Raw genomic sequence first — 22,957 nt, 5'->3', positions numbered from 1 at the left:
GATATTTACTGCCTGCGTGAATCCTTCCTGAATGATGAGTAATCTGGAGCAGCTGCAGGCCGCCGGTTGAGATTAGGCGTGTGTTCCGGCCAGCAGGGTGAGTGTGTGTGTGTGTTCAGGGAGTCTTCTCTGGAGTCAGAAGATCAGCGGTGAAATTGAAACTCTCCAGCTTTCTCCTGGCCTCCATTACGGCTCATCGATTTCCGGCCTGCCTCTTAATCCCGCCTCCTCGTTTTTGGGCCAGCCGAGTTTTCCAGTGTTACTGCCCGAAAACGAGAGCCAGCCAAATCCACTCAGAGCATGAAATAAGGCACTGCCTCTGCCAGAGAGGGTTAGAGCAGAAGGAAAGTTCACACACTGTGTGTGTCTGCATTTGTTTTTGTACATTTTCAGGGCAAAAAATGTCCAGGCTGCAGGAAACCCAGAGAAAAACAGGCCCAGCAGAAAGCTCCTGACTTTGGAAAGGGTTTTTTTACAAAAGCTTCATATTTCATTTTTTGTAAAACCAAAAGAGGAGAAACGTGTATTTTTTGGTTCCTGGGGTTAAGACTAGGATTAAGTTTAGGATTAGACATTTATAAAAAGACTTTTATTAGACTTTTTATCTTCATATATATGAATACTTAAATATTTGCAATGCATATGGAACATATTATTATTATTATTATTACTATAATGCATAATATATATTGAGTATGTTAAATATATATTATTAAATAATAATAATAATAATAATAATAATAATATTAATAACAATAATAATAATAATAACAATAACAATAACAATAATAATAATATGTCCCATGTGCATTGCATATATGTAAGTATCCATACATATATATAACACACATAAATACATAATAAACGGATGGGGCTTTTGTTTCACCCTGTGTCCTGACAAGGTATTAAAACAGTCACATGTGTATGTGTGGCTGGATTGAGCCCTAGACTGAGCTCCATTCAGGCCGTGTGCTCATATCAGCCACCCAGAGCGTGCATGCTTAGCTCAGAGCATTGTGGATTATGTTGTTTTGAGCATTTCGTTGATAAAAATGTGTAGTGATTGCTAGTCAGGTGGGATATTCTTGCTGGTTCAACAGGGGTCAAGAGCTAACTATAATATCTACACCCCTCAGCTCTCCCACTGATACAGAACTGAGTGATGGTGAGGTGGTTATTTTTGACCTCTCTGGGTGCGATGAGGATAATTCTGCTATTAACTCCAGCCATCCACAGCTGGAAAGGCCTCAGCCTCAGTTTAATGAGCTTATTGCTCTGCTCCAATTTTGTTTTCCCTAATCTCACTTCAGAGACACTTTTCAGTTTGGACCACCAACCAGGCTCGCACTGGGAGTATGTGCGGCACAAGCTGGAATGATCCGAAATCAGCCGTCTCTCACCAGCTGCTTTTTTTTCCCCACTGAGAGCATTAAGAGGAACCAATGCGCTCTCTCTCTCTCATCTCTCTCTCATCTCTCTCTCTCTCTCTCTCTCTCTATCTCTCTCACTCCCCTCTCTCTCGCACGCTTTCCCCTTTCTTTTCTCTATCTCTCTCTCACTATCTCTCACCTCTCTCTCGCATTCTCTCTCTTTCTCTCTCACTATCTCTCTCTCTCTCTCTCTCTCACTATCTCTCTCTCTCTCTCTCTTTTTTGATACTACTTTGATGTGATGCTACAAATGTTATTTTTAATTCTTTTTATTATTGTCCCATGTTGATTTGATATCAGAGGCCAAGTTCTAGTAGTGTTGAATTTCTGCTCTCAGATGTTTAGCTCTATTTTTTTGGAATTCCAGTCTCAGCAGGCTAAATACATTTTGGCAGATTATTAGCTTTAGCATGTGTTATTAGATTGGAGTCTGAAGGGAGGGACACAAACATTGTGAACTTCTGAAAAGTTGAAGTCGGTCTTTATCGCTTTCTTAGGGACGCGTGATGAAAAGTATCATCATCATATAGATTTTTAGGATTTGACAGATATTTCAAACCAGCATTTGCTGACATATTCATTTTTGCATTAGATTTTGGCATCGGCTCCCAGTTACCATATTGGTGCATCTCTAATATTTCTAGTTTGTTTTTGAGAAAAATGGGGCACAGATAGAAGTCTTTTACCTATAAGTAACACAAATGGCATATATGGAGGGCTTTTAAAGGCATATTTATTGTCATTAATTTTTGGTTTTCTCCCATAAAATTCCCCTATACTTTAAACTGCTGAAGACTGAATAGTAGGGTTAAACTGCTGTAGGCTGATTGGGCGGGGCTAAACTGCTGTAGGCTGAATGGGTGGGGCTAAACTGCTGTAGGCTGAATGGGTGGGGCTAAACTGCTGTAGGCTGAATAGGCGGGGCTAAACTGCTATAGGCTGAATGAGTGGGGCTAAACTGCTGTAGGCTGAACGGTGGGGCTGAACTGCTGTAGGCTGAATGGGTGAGGCTAAACTGCTGTAGGCTGAATAGGCGGGGCTAAACTGCTGTAGGCTGAGTGGGTGGGGCTAAACTGCTGTAGGGCTGAATAGGCAGGGCTAAACTGCTGTAGGCTGAGTGGGTGAGGCTAAACTGCTGTAATCTGAATAGATGGGACGAATCTGCTGTAGGCTGAATGGGCAGGGCTAAATTATAGGCTGAATCAGGGCTTCTACATAAATATTTTCAACTCTTTTTGCAGCTTAGTTTCCATTCGTGGACTGTACAGATTGAAAAGTGATTATGTTTTGAAGAGTTGTTTACATAGTACATCAAGCCCATTAATTAAAAAAACAAAAAAACAAATTTTTTTAATGCTCTCTCACTTTTTTTCTCTCTATCTCTTTGAATTCTCTTGGCGCTTGTCTCCAGACTCCAGCTGTAATCCTGGCTCCCTGCCCGCTGCCTCACAGTGGGCAGAAGAGCCTCTCTCTGTGGCCAGATGAACAGTGTCCACTCCACAAATGAGGAGGATCTTACCTTTTTCTTTTCTGTGCCAGAGAAATATCAACAAAGAGTACAATTTACATACTTTTCCCTTTTACTCCACACATAGTTGACCAGCCAAGAATGATGTCTGAAATGTGTTTCTTTAGTTTTACACTGGAGCTCCAAGGCTAATGTAGCTAACAAGTAACAAGCTTACTGTAGGAATACCAATTAGCATTGTGCTATTGTGCTAACTGCATGCCTAAATCATCACATACTTGCTTCTAATAGACTTGCTTATGTGGTTTTTGACCTGTAAACATGGACAAACTATGGGTAAAAGGCTTCAGGATGGTTGTTGCTTATGTTTTAGCTATGCAACATGCTTTTCCCATTATTTTATGCTAACAGTATGTCATACAGTGACAGAAGAAGAGATGTTCACAAGTTAATTCAAGTCCAAGTCATGTCTCAAGTCTCTAAGGTGCGAGTCTCAGTCAACTCCTGAGTCTTTAGTAGAGAATTTTAGTTTAGTCTCGTTATTAGCTGAAGACATTGCAGTGTACAAAAGTAAACCTACTAAAAACCCATCAGGTTCAACTCAGCTTCACATAACAAGCCTTTTATTGTAGAAAAACCTTCAGTCTGAAAGACAGAACTGAAGCAGTACGCATAATAAATACAGCATTTAAAGGAAAGAAGCAAAACAACTTGAAATAGAGGGCTACATAGTATGGATGCTAGCTTGCTAGCATAATAGCTAATCCAGCTAAAGTTTTATTACATTTTAAAGAAGTGTGATCTGTAATATACTAAAACTTTCAGCTAGATTAACTGTGCGCTAGCTAGCATACTTTCTATCTGAACATGCTAGCCAACTGTTTCAAGTTGTTCCTCCTTTTTCCTTTAAAAAAACACACTTAATACATGTAGCGTTTCAGTTCTGTCCATCAGGCTGGAGGTTTTTCTGTAATAAAAAGAAGCCATGATGTCTTTTAGTAGTGTTTTGCTTTTTAAATAATGCAATACCCAGAACTAACAATAAGACTAAACTAAACTTCTGTACTAAACACTTTGTACTCAACTTAATTTAGGCATGCTACTGGCAAATAAGCTTTCATTATTAGCTCCATTAGCCTTATAGCTCCAGTGCAAAACTGAAGAACCAGACTTGCAGTCTTGGCTGATCGACTGCATTTGAAGTGAAAAATTTTAACATTGGATTTTTGCTAAATTATCTCTTTCTTTAAAGGGGAAATTATTTATCAAGGCTTGCATTCTTCTTGCATTGTGTATACAAGCCCTCTTGTTGTTCTCTCTGGCAGAGACTGAGGCTCTCCACTGCTGCAGAGGCCCTGGAGTGCCTCCAGATCTGAACAGCACTTAATTACTGTAGATTTGCTCCCCGAATTTTCCACACTCAGGTTCGATTTGGTCTTGTTTCTTCTCCAGTAAAAGGGCCACAGTTCTCCAGCTGCCATCATAGAGCTGAAAGGAAGCTAATGGAAGTTGGCTGAGAGTTTCTGGCCCATTTTGGTTCTTAACCGTAGTAATGTGGTGAGGAAGAGGAGGCAGGCTACGGCTGGGGCTTTATGCACCGGCGCTAATTTCAGGAGTCACAGCATGACCTCTATTTTCGGAAACAGGCAGCAATGTCATATACAGCGCTAGTGTGTTAGAGCTGGTTTTCAAACTTTTTAAGAAGCAGCATTTTTTTATTATTTTTTTTTATTTTCTATAGGAGTGTTTTTAAGTGTTGTTTATGGACTAATATCTCCCATTCAAGTGTATTGGAGCATCAATGAGGTTGTTTATGGACTAATGTCTTCTATTCCAGTGTGTAGGTGTGTTTACTGAGGTTGTTTATTGACTAATATCTCCTATTCCAGTGTGTAGGTGTGTTTACTGAGGTTGTTCACGAACTAATCTCTCTTATTCCAGTGTGTAGGTGTGTTTATTGAGGTTGTTTGTGGACTAATATCTCCTATTCCAGTGTGTAGGCATGCTTATTGAGGTTGTTTGTGGACTAATATCTCCTATTCCAGTGTGTAGGTGTGTTTATTGAGGTTGTTTGTGGACTAATATTTCCTATTCCAGTGTGTAGGTGTGCTTATTGAGGTTGTTTGTGGACTAATATCTCCTATTCCAGTGTGTAGGCATGTTTGTTGAGGTTGTTTATGGACTAATATCTCCTATTTTAGTGTATTGGAATATCTATTGAGGTTGTTTATGGACTACTATCTCCTATTTTAGTGTATCGGAATATCTATTGAGATTGTTTATGGACTAATATGTCTTATTCTAGTGTGTTGGAGCACTTACTGAAGTTGTCTCTAGTAGTCTTGTGTCTTGTGAAATCACAACCACAGTGAAATCAAAGGCAAAGTTTTTGCAGCTTAGTTGACATGCATGGATTGGAGAGTGAATGGTATGTTTTGAAACTTTAAAAAAGGTTTATTTATTTATTTATTTTTTACTCTAAAGGTAAGAAATATTCAGTTTTCATGACACGAGCCCTTTAATGCATGACTGCAAGAGTTATTAACCCTCTGCAGTGACCTAAATGAGGCTCTAGGCCTCTACACATTTGATGGGGACCTGAGAGCTTCTGTTATGCTCTTTGAAGGCTGGATAAATCTTTAATAAAGAGATGGAACTCTGCAGAGAGAGAGAGAGAGAGAGAGAGAGAGAGAGAGAGAGAGAGAGAAAACACAACACTGAACTCAACCAAGCACAGCCTGGCCACAAACAACATCCTTCTGTTTTCATGTTTCTATAATTCAAATAGCAGAAAGAGAGAAACCTGTAGCCAATCCATCTTCTCACATAGCACTGATAAACAGACCCTGCCGTCTCCTCCTCTCTCTCTCTCTCTCTCTCTCTCTCTCTCTCTCTCTCTCTCTCTCTCTCTCTCTATCTCTATCTCTATCTCTCTCTATCTCTATCTCTCTCTCTTCCTAATTCTTTCTCTTCTCTAATTCTCTCTCTATTTGTTTCTTTCTCTCTGTCCCGTTTTTGTCTCATCCCCTCTCTCTCTCTTTCTCTCCATTTGGCTGGTAGATTTTGTTGGTGGTTTATTTCTCACTCTCTCTCTCTCCCTCTCTCTCACTCTCTCTCTCTCTCTCTCTCTCTCTCTCTCTCTCTGTCGCTCTCTCTCTTTTTTCCCTCTTTCTACCTCTTTTCCCTTCCATCTCCCTGTTGCTCTTCCTCTTCCTCCTCCTATCATTCTCTGTCTCTCTCTCTCTTCCTAATTCTCTCCCTTTCCCTCTGTGTCCTGTTTTTGTCTCATCCTATCTCTCTCTCTCTCTGTCTCTCTCTCGCTCACTTCCTCTCTCTCTTGCTCTCTTCCTGTTTCTCTTTCTTTCTCTGTCTGTCTCTCTCTTTCTCCCTCTTTTCCCTTCACCTCTCTGTCCTCTGTCTCTCTGTTGCTCTTCCTCCTCCTTTCTCTCTCTCTCTCTCTCTCTCTCTCTCTCTCTCTCTCTCTCCCCTCCAGTAATGGGTGTCTAATGTAACCATCCACTGATTTATGGGCCGCTATTGTTCTGACATTTAGCAGAAGTGATGGCGCCCCCTGCGAGTGATTGTTTACCTCAGACGCAGTGGTGCGGTGTTATTTTGCGAGGCAGATTTATGCTGGATTTAGCTTTCTGTGCTGATGATCTTGAGACTGATGCACATCTTCACCTAAATGGATCTTAAAACGTTTCTCATCCGTTTTTTATAATTACAGTTATACAGCATAGTGGATACATTTGCCACTTGGAGGAAAGAAAAGAGTACATATGAAAAAAAACACAGCTGTTTTTTTTATGCTGTTCTTACAAGGCCACTGAAGTGTCGAAAATGAACATAGATTATTTTCACTTTCTTTGTACCCTTTAGACTTTTTTCTAATTGAGAAAGTTGTATAAGCAGTACATATCATCTTTGATGGTAAAGAAATGTTGGTGTTTGGATTTTAAAGGACCCATATTCTTCATTTTACTCATCTTTCATTTTTCCTTGAGGTACACTCATAACATGCGTGTGGTTTTATGAACCAAAATCGAGTCTAATTCATTTTGAACGGGTGGAACTAAACTGCTGTAGGCTGAATGGATGTTAATGTCTTCATGGTTGTGACATCAAAACAATGATGACTTCAAAACAAGCTGGTTTTGCAGCTTAGTTTCAATGTGTAGACTTGACTGTGGAATAGAGATTCAGTAGTATGTTTTGAAACTTCTTGACATCAAACGCTTTCTTTTCTAAAACGTGAGGAAAATTCACTTGTTAATGGTGTTATGATGTCACAACCACGATGAATCCAAACAGGCAGTTTTTCCAGTTTGGTTTCCTTATACTCTCCCTCCTCCTCTGTGTTTCTTTCTCTCTTTCTCTCTCTTTGCGTTTTCTCTCTCCCTCTCTCTTTCATCCTCTCTCTTCCCCTCATTCTCTGTATTTATTTCTTTCTTCTTCTGTCCCGTTTTTTACACATCCCCTCTCTGTCTCGCTCTCTCTCTGTCTCGCTCTCTCTCTGTCTCGCTCTCTCTCTCTCTTTCTCTCTCTCTCTCTTTCTCTCTCTCCTCTCTCCTCTCTCTGTCTCTCTCCTCTCTCCCTTTCTCTCCGTTTGGCTGGTTGATTTTGTTGGTTGGTTTATTTCTTTCTCTCTCTCTCTCTCTCTCTCTGTTTGGCTGTTTTTTTTCCTTTCTTTTTCCCTCTCTGTCATCCTCTCTCTCCCTCTCTCTGTCTCTGTCTGTCTGTCTCTCCCCTTCTCTTTCTCTCTCTGTCTCTCCCTCTCTTTCCCTCTCTCCTTCTCTCTCTCTCTCTCTCTCTCTCTCTCTCTCTCTCTCTCTCTCTCTCTCTCTCTCCCCTCTTTCTCTCTCTTTCATCTCCTCCTCCTCTGTGTCTGTTTGGCTAGTTAATTTTATTGGTTGGTTTATGTCTTTCTCTCTCTCTCTCTCTCTCTCTCTCTCTCTCTCTCTCTCTCTCTCTCTCTCTCTCTCTCCTCACTCTCTCTCTCTCTCTCTCTCTCTCTAGGATTGTTTGGCTGGTTGATTTTGTTTGGTTTTCCTTGTGAGTGTGTGTAAAGTAGTTGGCCCAGTGCCCTCACGCACACATGCATGCAGACACACACACACACACACTCTCTCATACGTACTCTCCTCAGGAGTGTGTGGAAGTGTGTTGACGCTCGCTGTTGGCTGGCCGAGTGCAGCAAATCCAATTACAGGGATCAGAGAGTAGAGAACGGCAGAGCGGAGTACAGAGAGAACACTGAACAACTATCCACCTGCTGCACCTGCACCAAACACACACCCACACACACCAATACCTAGTTTATCAGTTCTTCATTAAAAGAGAATTTAGCTGTTATTTCAAAATTATTTTTATGATAATAATAATAATAATAATAATAATAATAATAATAATAGTAGCAGAACCTTGAAATCTATCCTGAATGATACGGGCAGCCAGTGCAGTTCTTTCAAAACGGAGTGAGGTGATCTCTCTTTTTTGTTTTTGTTAGGACGCGCGCTGCTGCATTTTGTACGAGTTGTAAGGGATGTATAGTTTTGTTAGGAAGTCCAGTAAGAAGAGCATTACAGTAGTCAAGTCTGATTGTAACAAATGCAAGTTTCTCTGCATCACTCTGAGAGAAAAAACACCAAACTTTGGCAATATTTCTCCAATGATAAAAAGCTACTTTAGTGACGGTGTTTACATGCAGGATAAAACAGAGCTCAGAGTCTAAGATCACACCCAGGTTTCATACTTCAGGTTTGGTAGATGAAGCTAAAGAATCAAGTTTCTCAAAAATCATTTTTCTCTGAGTTTCTTTACCAACAATCAGTAAATCAGTTTTTTCATGATTTAATTGTAGAAAATACTGCGACATCCACTGAGAAATATCTGACACACAGCTGGTTAGTCTGTCTACAGAGTCTTGATCTTCAGAAGGAGTAGAAATGTATAGCTGGGTGTCGTCAGCATAGCTATGAAAATTTATACTATGTTTCCTAATAACATCACCCAGAGGTAGCATGTACAAAGAGAAAAGCAAAGGCCCTAAGACTGAACCTTGGGGGACTCCACAAGAAACGGCAAATCATTTTGATGAATCATTTGCAAGTGAAACCATGAACTGCCTATTACTTAAATATGATTTAAACCATTCTAAAACTGTGCCTGAGAGGCCGACCCAGCCTTCAAGACGCTGGAGTAAAATCTTGTGTTCAACGGTATCAAAGGCTGCACTACACCCTGTCGGTTAATTACATTTTTTGAAGGAAAAATTGAACTTTTTTTTTCAGATTTATTACTGTTTTACCATTATGATCATTACATATAAAAACTCAGAAGATGTGTAGGTTCACTGGTGGTTTTGGATAGTAGATAAAATGGCTATATTTGTGCTGTAGGCATTGCGACCCCTGGTTCCTATCACCACCACTGTAAGGAAATCTCAGTAACTTTATAATGAAAGCATGCAATGACCTTGTTTACATATCAACCATTGAGTTAAACAGAAATTTGAAAAAATAGGTGGAATTCTTCTTTGAGTTTTGAGGCAATGTGTAAAGGCGTGCAGTGCTAACTAGTGGGATATAAGCTTTTAGTGCTTGTTAGCGACATGGGCCTTGTAGCTCCAGTGTGAATCTAAAGAAGCAAACTTTAGACACCACACACGTCTCATCTGATTGACTATGTTGGGGATGAGGCAGAACACTGTAAGAATTAAATTTCTATCTGAATCTTGGCCTGAAGTCTGGCTCTGCTGTTCTGTTCTGAACTGTATATTAAAGTTCTCCACCCACTCTGTGCTCTGATGCCACTGCTTCTTTATAGGGTGCCAGCCTGGCACTGCAGTACAAAGCGGCACTGGGACTAAAACTGCTGATCACTCTCAGCGCACTCTTCTTCTCCTGCCCCACTCATCACCACTAGCTCTCTCTTAGTTTCCCCCCGTACTCACGAGTCACCAACAGCAAACTAGCGCCCCCTACCTGCAGCAGCCGGCAAACCAGAGTGAGAGAGAGTATAAAGAAGAGTAATTGTAACTGCATGGCTCCTGATAGCAGGTGTTAAAGTGTCCTGTACGGCTTGGACGTTAGCCATGGCTCTGGTGCGATGATATGTGGAAGGAGCAGGCTGGAGCTGGACCCCCAAAGGGTGAGTGAGTCTCAGAGAGACAGAGAGAGAGAGAGAGAGAGAGAGAGAGAGAGGCACAGAAAGTTAGACCCATTAAAGTTTCTGCTGTTTTCCACATCCTGGAATAACTGTTTTCCACATTTTGGGAAAATACCGATGACATTAAATAGCGCACAGGGAAATTATTAGTGACGAGAACAGTATTAAAGGGCCCATGTCATGGAAAACTGAGTTTTCCATGCTTTTCTTGGAATAAGACTTAGAATTGTATTGTATTAATGTAAACATTACAGTTAAAAAAATACTGGTCTATATGGAAACTAAACTGTAAAAAAACATTTGAACTTATCATGTTTGTGATGTCACAACCATTAACACATTTACATTTAACTGAAGATTAGCGTCAATGAATTACGTTTTTAGTGCATAAAACAAGAAAAGTGTAGAATAAAAGTACTGTTTTCTGTTTTAGATTATTCAAAGTAGCCACCCTCTACCTTGAAAATAAGCTCATACCTACACATCAGTTTCACTATTCATATTTGTCTTACAAACATTCAATCATTTAAAGGGGCATTCTGGTCTAACACTGAAGTTTAATATGTTTTCTCTTGTGTTATGCTTTATTCTGTTGTACAGTATTATATCCCTCAGCCTCATCAGTTTGACAGAATTCATGATTTTATATCATTTTTATGTTTTTTGTTTTGTTAGGGTTCTCTGGCTACAATATCCAGCAAGCATTATGCAGATATGTCATACAACCATTAGGAATCCCTGTGGTGTCAACCAATCCTGACTGCCAGCTTAGCCACTGAGCTATGGGCTAATAAAAACAACTAAGCTAGCATTAGTGTAACTCTAATCTCAGCCACTGAACAAAATCATAAAGAAAAGAGCGATTCTATCCTTTCAGTCAGAGAATAGAAGCCAAACTGTGGAAGGGGATCTAGATAGAGGGGTAGCCACCTTGCTAACTTTAGCTTTTAGCTTTTGATGAGTGATTTCTGTCATTTGAGTATTTCGTGGTCTCTGTTTTAAGGATCACTTGATCTGCTGTCCATCAGCAAAAAAACTGTTTCTCCAGCCTTGAAGATACATCATCTGATGGGGTGTTCCTAGCCTTTAAACCAGAAAATCCCACTCTAGAGAATACTGCAGCAATTCCTTATGAGGCAGAAAGCAATGCTTGTAACAGATATAGCGATGGTCAGGAAAATATATATATTTTGTCTGAAGTGTCCCTTTAAAGAGGTATTTCACCAATTTTTTACATTTTCTATATACTATAATCATTGAATTTTAAACAAAGTCATGCAGAGTGGTTTAATGTGAATGGTTCCTTTTAGAGAAACTAACAGACTCTCAGATTTCTTTTCATATAGCCATTTAATATACTACCCAAAACCACCAGTGAACATGTGTCCTCTGAGTTTTTCTAATGTTGGTGATTATAAAATGTTGGTAAGTCTAAAAAAAAGTTTTCTTTGGCTACAATATCACCTTACAACACCCCGCATGTACCTCTCTGCCACAAAAGGATTTTTAAAAAGTAGGTATTAAGCCAAAAGCTCAATGCATCAGGCAACATATTCATACTTATTTCACGTGACAACTTTGTATGAGGGAGCTTTTAAATGGGAGTTACTAAATGCTTCAGACATCTGGTTCCTATCACCACCACTGTGAACAATACTGACTCTGCAATTATCTCTAGAATGGCGCATTTCACATTAAACCATTCTAAATGACTTTCTTTAATCATTTAGTGATGCAGAAATTTTGGTGGAATTCCCCTTTAAGCTTCCACCTTCAGATCAAAATGTCTTTAGGATTGTGAGCAGCATACTTTTAGTTAGAAACTCTCACTGATGCTGAATAAATATACACAGCGCTCATTAAGAGATTTACCAGTGCACTACAGTACACACTCATTTGTCCACATCAATCATTCGTCAGTCTCGGCCCCTGTGACACTATCAGTGACCTCTGATGAATCTCCAGCTCCAGTTTAGCACCTGCCTTTCAGCTGCTGTTCGACTATTATAACATCCCGAATGAACCGGCTAGTTTAATGAACCCACAGCTCGTTTGATTCAGAGATGATTAACATCTTTTTATACAGCTGGCGATTAAATCTCATTTCACTGTAGCAGGGAATACAGGACTTACACCAGGGCAAATTACACAAGACTCTTCATAAATGGAAACCTTTAATGGCTATAGAACTTTTGCACTATGCGGAGGTTCTTTAAACTTTAAAAAGGTTCTGCATTTACAGAAAAGAGTTCTGTAAGCCTCTGTGTGGAGGCCCTCTAGGGGCCATTTTGCCAGCAGAGTGAAAATCAACTTTTTAATGAATAAAATCAAATACTTTTTTTCCCTGTTACTCTGTTAACATACAGCAGATGATAATTAGGACACTATTGCTCTTCATGTGTGAAATGTTGTGACTCAGTGTTGAGCTGCTAGTAAGCAATAATGGATAAAAAGAGAGGAGTGAAAACTCTCTGCCGTGAAGACAGTTCACACTTCTTCACAAAGACACCTGTGCAGAGATGAAACTGAGCTTTCTTTATATCAAACAATCTGCAATAATAAACAGCATTTAAACACAATAAAACACTTTTATTAATGTGGATCTGCTGATTCACCTACAAAGATAAAATTGTTGGCCTTACTAAAGAAAGTAAAGCATAGTTTATCTGAATGACCTCTTAAACAGGAGGAAGTTACATTTTATGTATACATGCACTAAGAACATTGGTACTTTACAAACCCAATTCTCAAAAATTAGGACAGTACGTATAATACCTATAAATTCCAAAAGCAGTGATAAGTAAATTCTGTTTGACCTGTATTAAAAATGCAATATTTGATGTTTTATCTTATTAAAGTTTTGTTTGTTGGTTTGTTTGTTTGTTTTTTGTAAATACATGCTCATTCCAAATTTGATGCCTGCAGCACATTCTAAAAAAGTTGGTACAAGAGCTTGTTTACCATCATGTTGAAATGAGCATGGATGTCCCTGAAAAAAGATGCTGTCTAAAAGGCAGAAAATGTTGCTTCAAAATGTGTATCCCAATACCATCACAGACTCTGGCTTTTCAACTTTACACTGGTAACAATCTGGATGGTCCTGTACTTCTTTAGCCTGGAGAACATGACGTCTGTTATTTCTTTAAACAATCTGAAAGGTTTGCTCATCAGACCACAGTAAACATTTTCCGATACCAGTATATCAGTCCATTTCAGATGAGCTTGAACCCAGAGAAGTCGGCAGTGTTTCTGGGCGTTGTTAACATATGGCTTCTGCTGTGCACAGTACAGCCTTAACTTGCATTTGTGGTTGCAGTGACAGACGGTGTTTATTGATAACAGTTTGTCAAAGTATTCCTGAGCCTATGTGGTGATCTCCATCGCAGAAGCATGCCATTTTTTTATGCAGTGCTGTCTGAGGGCTTGAAGGTCATGGGAATTCTGCTTTTTATACAAAGAGATTTTTCCAGATTTCCAGAATCTGTTGATAATATTATATTCCATTATACACAAGGACTAAGCCTTTCCTACGTGCTCCTTTTATAGCCAAGCATGATTACATCACCTCTTCAAAAATGATTTCTAAACATTTAAGTGTTTCTAGTCTGAAACTGCCCCTGTCCTAACTTTTTTGGAATGTGTTGCAAGCTTCAATTTCAGAATGAATGTATATTTACAAAAATAATAACGTTTAAAAGACAAAACATACATGCCATGTTCCTGTACTGCCTTCATTTAAATATGGGTCAAAATGAATTTACAAATCACTACCTTCTGTGTTTACATTTGTTCCTGCTTAACCTTTTTAACCTAATGTCAGAGATATTGCTGGCAATAACAAATGCATGATGTAATTTTGTATAAATCATTTCTCACTTGTACTCACTGACACCAAAACAAACAGAATAAAGTTCGTACAGACACAAAGCTGTTGATACAGAATGTCAATTAGATGTAAATATGTAATTACATTTGAATACTACAGCAAAATGAAAGCAATTGCTATCATCGTATATGGGATAATGAAGTTGTCTTTCATCTTACCTTTGGCTGCAGTCATGCTCATGTAAGAATTTATTTATCTGATATTCATCTGATATATACATTTGAAGCAAAGCAATATTTTCTTCAAGGCAATTCATAATTAGCAGAAAGCCTTTTTTCTGTTTTTCCACCATGACTCATTAAATCATGGAGCTCCTTTACGTTTGTAACTGGTTCTGAACCTCTCATGCATCACTGCGCTCTTTAGTAGTGGCTAGGCTAGCCCTTGCTAAACAAGAGCAGAGCTATAAGCAGTTGTTTTGGTACAACAAAGTAATTACTGGCTGGATCCCTCACTGTTTTCCACTCTGACTGCATTCAATTAAAGCCTATCTAACTTCCATTCTCGGAGTAATCGTATTAGCCTGTCCCCAGGGTCGGGTTAGCACTGAACTCTGGGAGAACGGCCTTTAACCAGCTGCTGTCTGAGGCCAAAATAAAAGCATTCAGCAGATGAGTTTAAAGAGAAAATGACCAATTTGCTGCAGGTGGTATGGTCTGTGTTTTCCTGACCTTTCTCAGTGTGGTAATTCAGACAGATTTACCCAAATTAGTTTAAATTCATTTTAAGAATGGTATATTTCCCTTTTATTTGGTTCTTTAGGCAAGACGAAAAGGTAGTGGCTTTTTATATCACACCAGAGATGGCGATGTCTACAATATGAATATAGCCATTTTATTTACTGTCCAGAACCACCAGTGAACCTACAGAGATCGTCTGGGTTTTATATGTTAGTGATGTTAAAATAGTGGTAAATCTGAGGGGAAAGAAGGTTTTCTTTGAGGACTGTGTGGCCTTAAGACACCCTGCTTGTCAAAATCAAAAACAGGTTTCAAATTACATCTCAAAACTATCTTAAAACAATGTAGTAGGCATTAGGTAGTGTATTTATAACCTTTTCATGTAATAACTTTATGTGAAGGAGCTTTTAGAGTCATTAAACTGTAGTCTGGTCTGGTTCCTAACACCACCACTGTGAACAACACTGTTAACGGGGCCCACAGTTTTAAATCCTAAATTATGTTGAAAATGTGAGAGACCCAGCACATAATGACAGATTCTATTGATTTTTTTTTTTTTGCTTTGGTCATCCTTCAGTTATCAAAACCCCCCACACACTTTCAGATTATGCTCACAAATCAACAGCCCGATCAACAGTCCCATCTCTCAGAACCTGAGGTCTCGCAGAATTTCTCATGAACAAATGTGAGATCAAAGCAAACATGGCGGATGACAGCAAGGCACAGATCACTGTGCTTGTTATGCATGCATTTAGCAGCATCGAAGTGAAAGACAGTATATTTATTTTTTCCTTATATATATTTTTTTTTTTTCAGTGTTGATTAGAATAAAATGTCCTTTAGTGCTTCGTTTTGGCTGGACTCTCTATTTAGCTCAGCTCTCATTGTTTAACAGTCTTTCATACATGACATGAGCACAGCATTTGAGAGATTCCATGTTCCCCCCACACTGCAGGATGTTGAGTCGTAAATACTGAACGTGTTTAATATTTATGACTTTAAGTCATGATAGGGCTGTGAGCAGACTGAAAGGGTAAAGAATCATACACCCCCACAGGACAGATAATCTGGGAAGGTAATCGTTTAAGACCTTTAGGACCTTCCTGAAACCTGGACAGATTTTATGAGTTTAAGTGTTGTCTAAGCATTGGCTGTATCAATGGGAGATTGCGAAGTCGATCCCTGGTGATGCCACAGCCATCTGTGCCTGGGAGTTTAGAGATCGTAACTGTCTTATCATCTCTCTTTCTGGTGGGGTAGGATGGTCATCCATCAATTAACGCTAACCATCACAGGCATCTGTCAGCTGATGTAACAGAATTAGAGGTTATTATTCTTGTCCAAGCATTTTGATGTAACATAATTAGAGGTTAGCGTTCTCTTCCAGGCATGTTGATGTAGCAGAATTCGAGGTTAGTGTTCTCCTCCAAGCATGTTGATGTAGTATAATTAGAGGTTAGCATTCTCCTCCAAGCATGTTGATGTAGCAGAGTTAGAGGTTAGCATTCTCCTCCAAGCATGTTGATGTAGCAGAATTAGAGGTTAGCGTTCTCCTCCAAGCATGTTGATGTAGCAGAATTAGAGGTTAGCGTTCTCCTCCAAGCATGTTGTTGTAACAGAATTAGAGGTTAGTTCTCTCCTCAAAGCATGTTAAGCTGCCCAGTGACATTGAGTTAACAGCAGTGTGAAAAGATGTGGTGGAGCTTCATGTGTCTCAGAGGAGACTCGTGCTAGCCTTCACCCTTTCAGCTTGGTCATATCCTGTGACCTAATTAGTGGACGAGAACTGGACATGACTAAACTAATGAGAAGAATTGGGTAACAATAACAGAATTGGGTAGCAATTGGGAAAATGAATGAATGGATTAATGGATGGATGGATGGATGGAATCCAATGACTGACCTGGCAAATAGATTTAGTAATTAATGTTCTGTCATCAGCGTTGTGTAAAGGTGAGGTCAGGAGGTGAGCTAAAGTGGGGCTTAGTCTGAGAATGAGTCAGGGGAAGGGGGGGCACTGGTACACTGCATGTCTCTGATGGCAGGCAGAAGAGTCTAAATCAGGATTTTGCAGGAGTGAAGCCCTTAGGGGAAAACACGTTACTGGGACTAAACCCTCAGGGCAGGAAATGACACGCCAGAAGAACACACACACATACACATACACACACCTCACCTGCTGCTGATTCCACTGCGGTTCCATCTGTCATTCTTCCACACTGATGAAGGAGAATATTCAACACTGACTCATTAAAACCATAAAACTTAAAAAGCACTGACTTATTTAACTTTAATTGAAGGATTCTAGCTGTAGCTTTACCCAACAACACAGACATCTATACTGTAGATTCAGTGAGATTGTACTGCAGCAAGGTGGAGCCATGAAGGAGGGGTCTAATAAAGTGCCTGATGACTGCACATGTGCACTAGTTCATGGAAAGCAATTAAGGGGAATTTCACTGATTTCTTCACAGTGGTGGTGATAGGAACCAGACGTCTAAAGAATTTAATGCCTCTGAAAGCTCCTTCACAGAAAATTATTACATGAAATGATTATAAAAACACTGCTTGATGCCAGAGACATTGATTTAGTTTTGAGAAGGTTTTGGGCTAAAATATATCCTTATGATCTAATCATGGAGGACAGGCACATTCAAGGCAAAACAGTCCCCAAAGAAAACATGTTTTTTTCAGATTTCATACTATTTTACCATAATCAATGTTATAAATAAAAACTCAGAGGATGCAAGTAGATTCACTGGTGGTTTTGGATAGTAAATAAAATGGCCATATTCCCTGGTGCCCATCGCCACCACTGTAAAGAAAGCAATCAGTAAGTTTCTCTACATTGAACCATTTCACATCAAACCACTCTGAATGACTGTTTACGTCTCAGTGACTGAATCATGCACATATTTTGTAAAGTTGGTGAAATTCCCCTTTATGTTGACCATGCTTAACCCCTTAAACTCTAAAGGTCTGTTCAATACCTCACTCTCGTAATGACAGAAAGTAATACGTTGAATGTATTTTATTCTAATAATATGCATAGTATTTCCACAAATTAACAAAATATATTACATCAACACAGTTATTGCCAAAAGTAAAGCATTACATTTTTCAGTCTAGTAATGACTGAATAATTCATAGTAGTCACTCAAAAATAAGACTCAAGCTGAAACCTCAAGTTTGTGATAACTGATTCAGAAGCCTGCAGTTTGGGTTCTTTTCAGTAACAGTTAAGCTAGAGGAACTCAGTAACTTTGTTTTACAGTGTAGTTTTTCTCTGTTTGTCTCTGCAGCCCCGACAGTGGTGTCTTTCTCGTTTGATGTTGGGAACGGCCCAGTGGAGCTAAACGTCCACTCTCCTACTCCGCTGAACGATGACCAGTGGCACAGGGTCAGCGCTGAGAGGAACGTTAAAGAGGCCATTCTGCAGCTGGACCAGCAGTACAGAGAGGTCCGACCTGCACCAGAGCAGGGACACACACGCCTGGAGCTGTACAGCCAGCTGTATGTGGGTAAGATTCAAACCCAAACCACTGGGTCCATAGAGCTATACACATGTTTCATTTGTGTTTTATATATACATAAGTACTTCATTAATAATATGTCCTATATAGATACATATATAAATCTCTGTATATATGTATATGTATGAACCGTTTTACTGAATCAGTACCAATAGTAAATTATAAAAAATTAAGCATTCAGACCTTAGATATTAATAAGGATTATGTTTTACATAAACCCAAGACATTCACTGAGATGACCCCTGCATTTCAACTTGTGAAAATAATAGTTACATTTCTTTGTTTTTTCCAGCATTTTTTAAAGATCATTTTGATTTCTTTTAAAGTTAAGTTGAAAGATTGATTGATTTATCTCAAGTCTTAAATGAAAAAAAAATATTCAAAAAATGCATTCCCACGTTTTCATGTCAGTACCGAAACACAGAACGTTTTAGACCAAAGCTTATTTTAGCCAAACCCCTGCATTATAGAGCAGGAAGTGAGACTGCATACCTGTGCCTCATGGCCACATGGTGAGCAATTAACTCTTATTGCTTTGAAGTAAATGTGTCCCAAAGTCTGTAAATCAGTGTGTAACATTAAGAATTGTCACACATTTCTTTGTTTTTAATGAAAAACATTATAATTTTTTTGTGTGTGTACAGCTGTTCAAAGCTGTGTTTGCTAGTCATGTACTGGCTAGTGTTTTTGAGTTCTGCTCAAAATTAGTTGTCACTTCCGAAACAGTCACTACTGAAACAGCTGGTAAAGTTTGGGTAGTATTGTGACTGTTTTGGTGGTGACAAAATGGAATGTTCAATCATTTGTTTTAATAATATAAACATAAAAGGTATAGAGTCACTAAAGGATTTTAATCTAAAGTCCAAGTCAGTTATCAATAGAAGTGCTCCAAAATGATATGATATTAACTTCCTTGTATCTTCAAAATGGCAACTTTACAAGAGACTGAAAAAACATGAACAAATGAACTGCAGTCTTAAACGCGGCCCTGTGTCAGGAATTTACAAGAGACTGAAAAAACATGAACAAATGAACTGCAGTCTTAAACTGTGGCCCTGTGTCAGGAATGATAAAAAGATGAATGAAGAAAAAATGTTTAAAAAAGGCCTATTATGGCTTTGAAAGTAAGCGCAAGTTAAGTCTATCACAAGGTAATTATCCCAGAAAAAGAATTGTCTCAGCTTCCTCTTGTGCTGTTTTGTTCCTCGACTCGTTCTGTTCAGCAAATGACTCAGACGCAAATTAAGAAAGTGTGCAGAGCAATTGCTCTCTTATCTTGAGAGAGCTAGCATAGCATGTGCTCAGAGAGCTGAAATTATGTTGGCGATGCAGCAGCGCTCTGAACTGAACTTCTATCCCTTTGTCAGAGCTGTTTCCTCTAAAGGGGAACTCCATCAAAATTTCATATTTTTGAATTTTTAACAATATGATGATAATAATAAATATTCTAGCGCTAGCATATTTTTCATTATTTACCTGTTGGTGATACACATTGCTCACTCCTATAAGAAAGTAATGCCTAGGATGCCAACACAGGTGGATCCTAGGCATTATTTAGTTGTAGCTGATACAATTCATCAATGTTCAATAAATAATACATTAATTCATAATTTATTATTATTCATTATTAATAAATTTGAAGTTAGACACACAGTAAAGACCGTGAAATTATACCACTGATGTTTTAAATGCATTTTTCACTGTTTATTTTCTCTGCTTTTATATTTTAATGTTGTAAAGCACTTTGAGCCGTCTGCATTATAAATTAACCTGAGTCAGTTACTTTACTGTACAAATGTCAGAAACTACCCTTCATTTGTTTAAGCTGTTCATTGTTTGCCATCAGGAAAACATATTTAACAGAAAATTACACAGAACCTTTAGCAACTAAAAATAACATTTTTTCAGTATTTAGTATGTGTACAGTACATTTATTACAGCTTGACAGCTACACATCCTTTCAGATTCATAGCATTCAGATCTGAAGCAAGAATGGAGCTTGATTTTCTTTTCTCTCTAGAAGATGAAAGGCTTAAGTGCTGTTTATCTGACAGGGACCGTTTTGGTGGTCTACCAGGTCTTGCATGGTTCCATTTTCTCTCCAATTTCAACTCCAGTTTTGGAAACTGCTGTTTTTTCACTGGTTTTCCTTCAACTTTTTTCTTCCTTATTCAAGTGGATTGTGCAGCTGCTCGGCCATGGCAATCCATTTAATGAAGCTTCTGACGCACAGTTCTTGTGCTGATGTTGCTTCCAGAGGCAGCTTGGAAATCTATAGTAAGCGATGCAACAAAGGACAGGCCATTTTTACATACTACACACTTCAGCACTAGGTGGCCTTGCTCTGTGAGTTTGTGGGGGAGTTAAAGAACAGAAAGGGAGAGAGAAAAGAAAGGAAGAAGAGATATGGAAAGAGGAGGGAGAGCAAGAAAGGAGAGAGTTGAAATATAGAGTTGAGAAATATAGAGAGAGTACAAAGAGAGATATGAGAAAAAATGGAGAGAGTTGAGAGAGTTTTGAAAGTAAAGCTGAATGACCACTCACATTGACAAAATCCTCTTTCATTATTCCCCTCTTTTAAAGCCTAGGGTGTGTCTCCTGGTAAAGGGTTGTGCTTGTGCATCCGACACATTTTTCCATTCACTGATTGGACACTAGTTGTCTACAGCTTCGTGACTGAGCTTTTGTTGCTCTTAGGTGCTTCTGTGTCACCATAATAGCACTTGCAGTTGACTAGTGCAGATCTAGCAGGGAGAAATTTCACAGATTTATGACAAAGGTGACGTCCTATAACAGTGTCACGTTTCAAGTCACTGAGCTCTTCAGTATGACCCATACTACTACCACTGTCTATGGAGATTGCATGGCTATGTGCTTGATTTCAGTGGGTGTGGCTGAAATACATGAACTCAATAATCACTTTTTAATGACTTTTTATATATATATATATATATATATATGGGCCAAATTAGTGCTCCTCTCACAGGTAGCCTTTGATAGCAGCTCGCATTAAGCACTTGCAGAAGTCCAACTCACTCCTGTATCAGCAGCTCATTTATATGGAACTGTGCTGTCAAGGATTTTGGCCTGGGAGCACCTGAAATTTTCATTTTTCCCAGATTAGATCTAGAGGAAGCATGACCTGCATATGAATGGCCTCATTAAACATGCGGCTCTGTCTGTAATGAGCTTCAAGAAACCAAATGAATGCAAAAAGGTGGCCTAATCCCTATCATTTGTTTCCGCTGAAATGTAATCTCTGGCTACGCTCTGCTAGCCAGCAAAGGGGCTAGTAGCATTAGTCTTTGACCCCCGGTGGGGTGGTAAATTTGTCTGTTTTGATGAAGCATGCTGGGGTTATTCTGATATCCGCCGTTCGGCTTGGCGTAATTCTCTGTATTTGTACTGCATTTATGTCTACTGTAGGCATTCATTAGTAAAGCCGTTTATTTTTTATTCCTCCCTTGCCGCTGCTGCTTCATTCCGAATTCACACTTTCTTTACTTTATGCAATATTTAACGTTTGTTTATACATTTGCCATCACTCATTTTATATTACATTTCAAACAGACTTTTATGTTTCCAGGCCGCAAAGCAAATTGATTTAACATCATGTTTGCGTAGAACTCTGATCAGTCCGCTGCCCTTAAAGTGAACTCTTGTTTTAGTTGCTTTTCCATTCCCCTCACACATCATGATTATTTTTTTTTCCACTTCAGAATTGTTTATTCTGTTATGGCATGTTTGTTTCTCATTCTCTTTTGTGTTTGTTTTCTGTTGTCATGTTCTTTTTTTTCTCTCTGTCTTGCCTGCCTGTGTTTCTTGCCTTCTCGCCTGGTGCTAACGCTCCGCAGGGAAGCCGGCGTCTTGGGCCTGTCAGGACAGTAGGTAACTTTTCTGTACAACATCTCCCAGCAAAAACAAAGAAATCAAACAGTCATATGATACCCTCTTCTCACTTATTCACCTTTTACCTTCTGTTTACAATGGGAATTAAAGAGGAAGTTCAGCAAAAAATCATATTTCTACTTTCCCCCCATCTCAAATGTAGTTGATCAGCCATGTTTGGTGTCTTATATTCGCCAAATATAAATTTAATGAAACTGAATGTGTACCAATAAGCTTCTGTTACACAGTTTCATCACACAATTGCCTCAAACAGGGTTGAGTTGTTAGGTAATCTAAAATAGACTTGCAAATCTGGTTTCTGACCAGTGACCTGGTCTCAAGTCTGTGACCCGTACTTGAGTTGACTGGATCGTGGCTCAACTCATACTCATGATTTAAAGGCCCAGGACAGCCCAAAAAAATCTTTGTATTTTTTTTTCTAAAGCTGGTTCTCCACTGCATGGTACAGCTCAACTCTACTCGCTTTTGGTACCAGCTACTACGTTTTTCCACTGCAGAAATAGAAATAGCCACTCAGTGTGGCTGGTCATTATAGCAACGCTGCATGAAACTGCCAAGACATATAGGAGACAAATTTTTGTTCAGAAGAGGCTGATGGCAGCAGGACAAAATACTGCTGGAAAAAAATAGGAGAGTTTGGGAAATACTACATCAGAGTTCAGACGAGGAGACAATTCTGGTTGCTCAAAGGCAACACAAGGGAACACTAGCCTGGTAGCTAGCGTTAGCATATGTGTTTAGCGATTCTCTCTGACCAATCAGTAGTCTGTAGCATTTTTACATCACCTTTCTGTATCGGTTCAGCTCGCTTGGAACCTTGACGGAGGTGGTACCAAAAATAGTGCCAAGTACCAGGTACCAGATTTGCCTAGTGCAAAACC

General features: G+C 39.1%; 1 protein-coding gene across 1 annotated transcript in view; it reads left to right on the top strand.

The window, feature by feature from the left end:
- The window catches only part of cntnap2a (contactin associated protein 2a), a 373,698-nt gene that overhangs the window by 282,262 nt on the left and 68,479 nt on the right, over nucleotides 1-22,957 (top strand). The window contains exons 17-18 of the mRNA XM_036557926.1: nucleotides 17,937-18,155; nucleotides 22,022-22,051. Coding sequence (XP_036413819.1) covers nucleotides 17,937-18,155; nucleotides 22,022-22,051 — 249 coding nt within the window. The remainder of the gene's footprint in view (nucleotides 1-17,936; nucleotides 18,156-22,021; nucleotides 22,052-22,957) is intronic.

The sequence above is a fragment of the Colossoma macropomum genome, unplaced genomic scaffold, assembly GCF_904425465.1.
Source record: "Colossoma macropomum unplaced genomic scaffold, Colossoma_macropomum, whole genome shotgun sequence".
Taxonomy (NCBI): Eukaryota; Metazoa; Chordata; class Actinopteri; order Characiformes; family Serrasalmidae; genus Colossoma; species Colossoma macropomum.
This window is presented reverse-complemented; position numbering and strand designations above follow the sequence as displayed.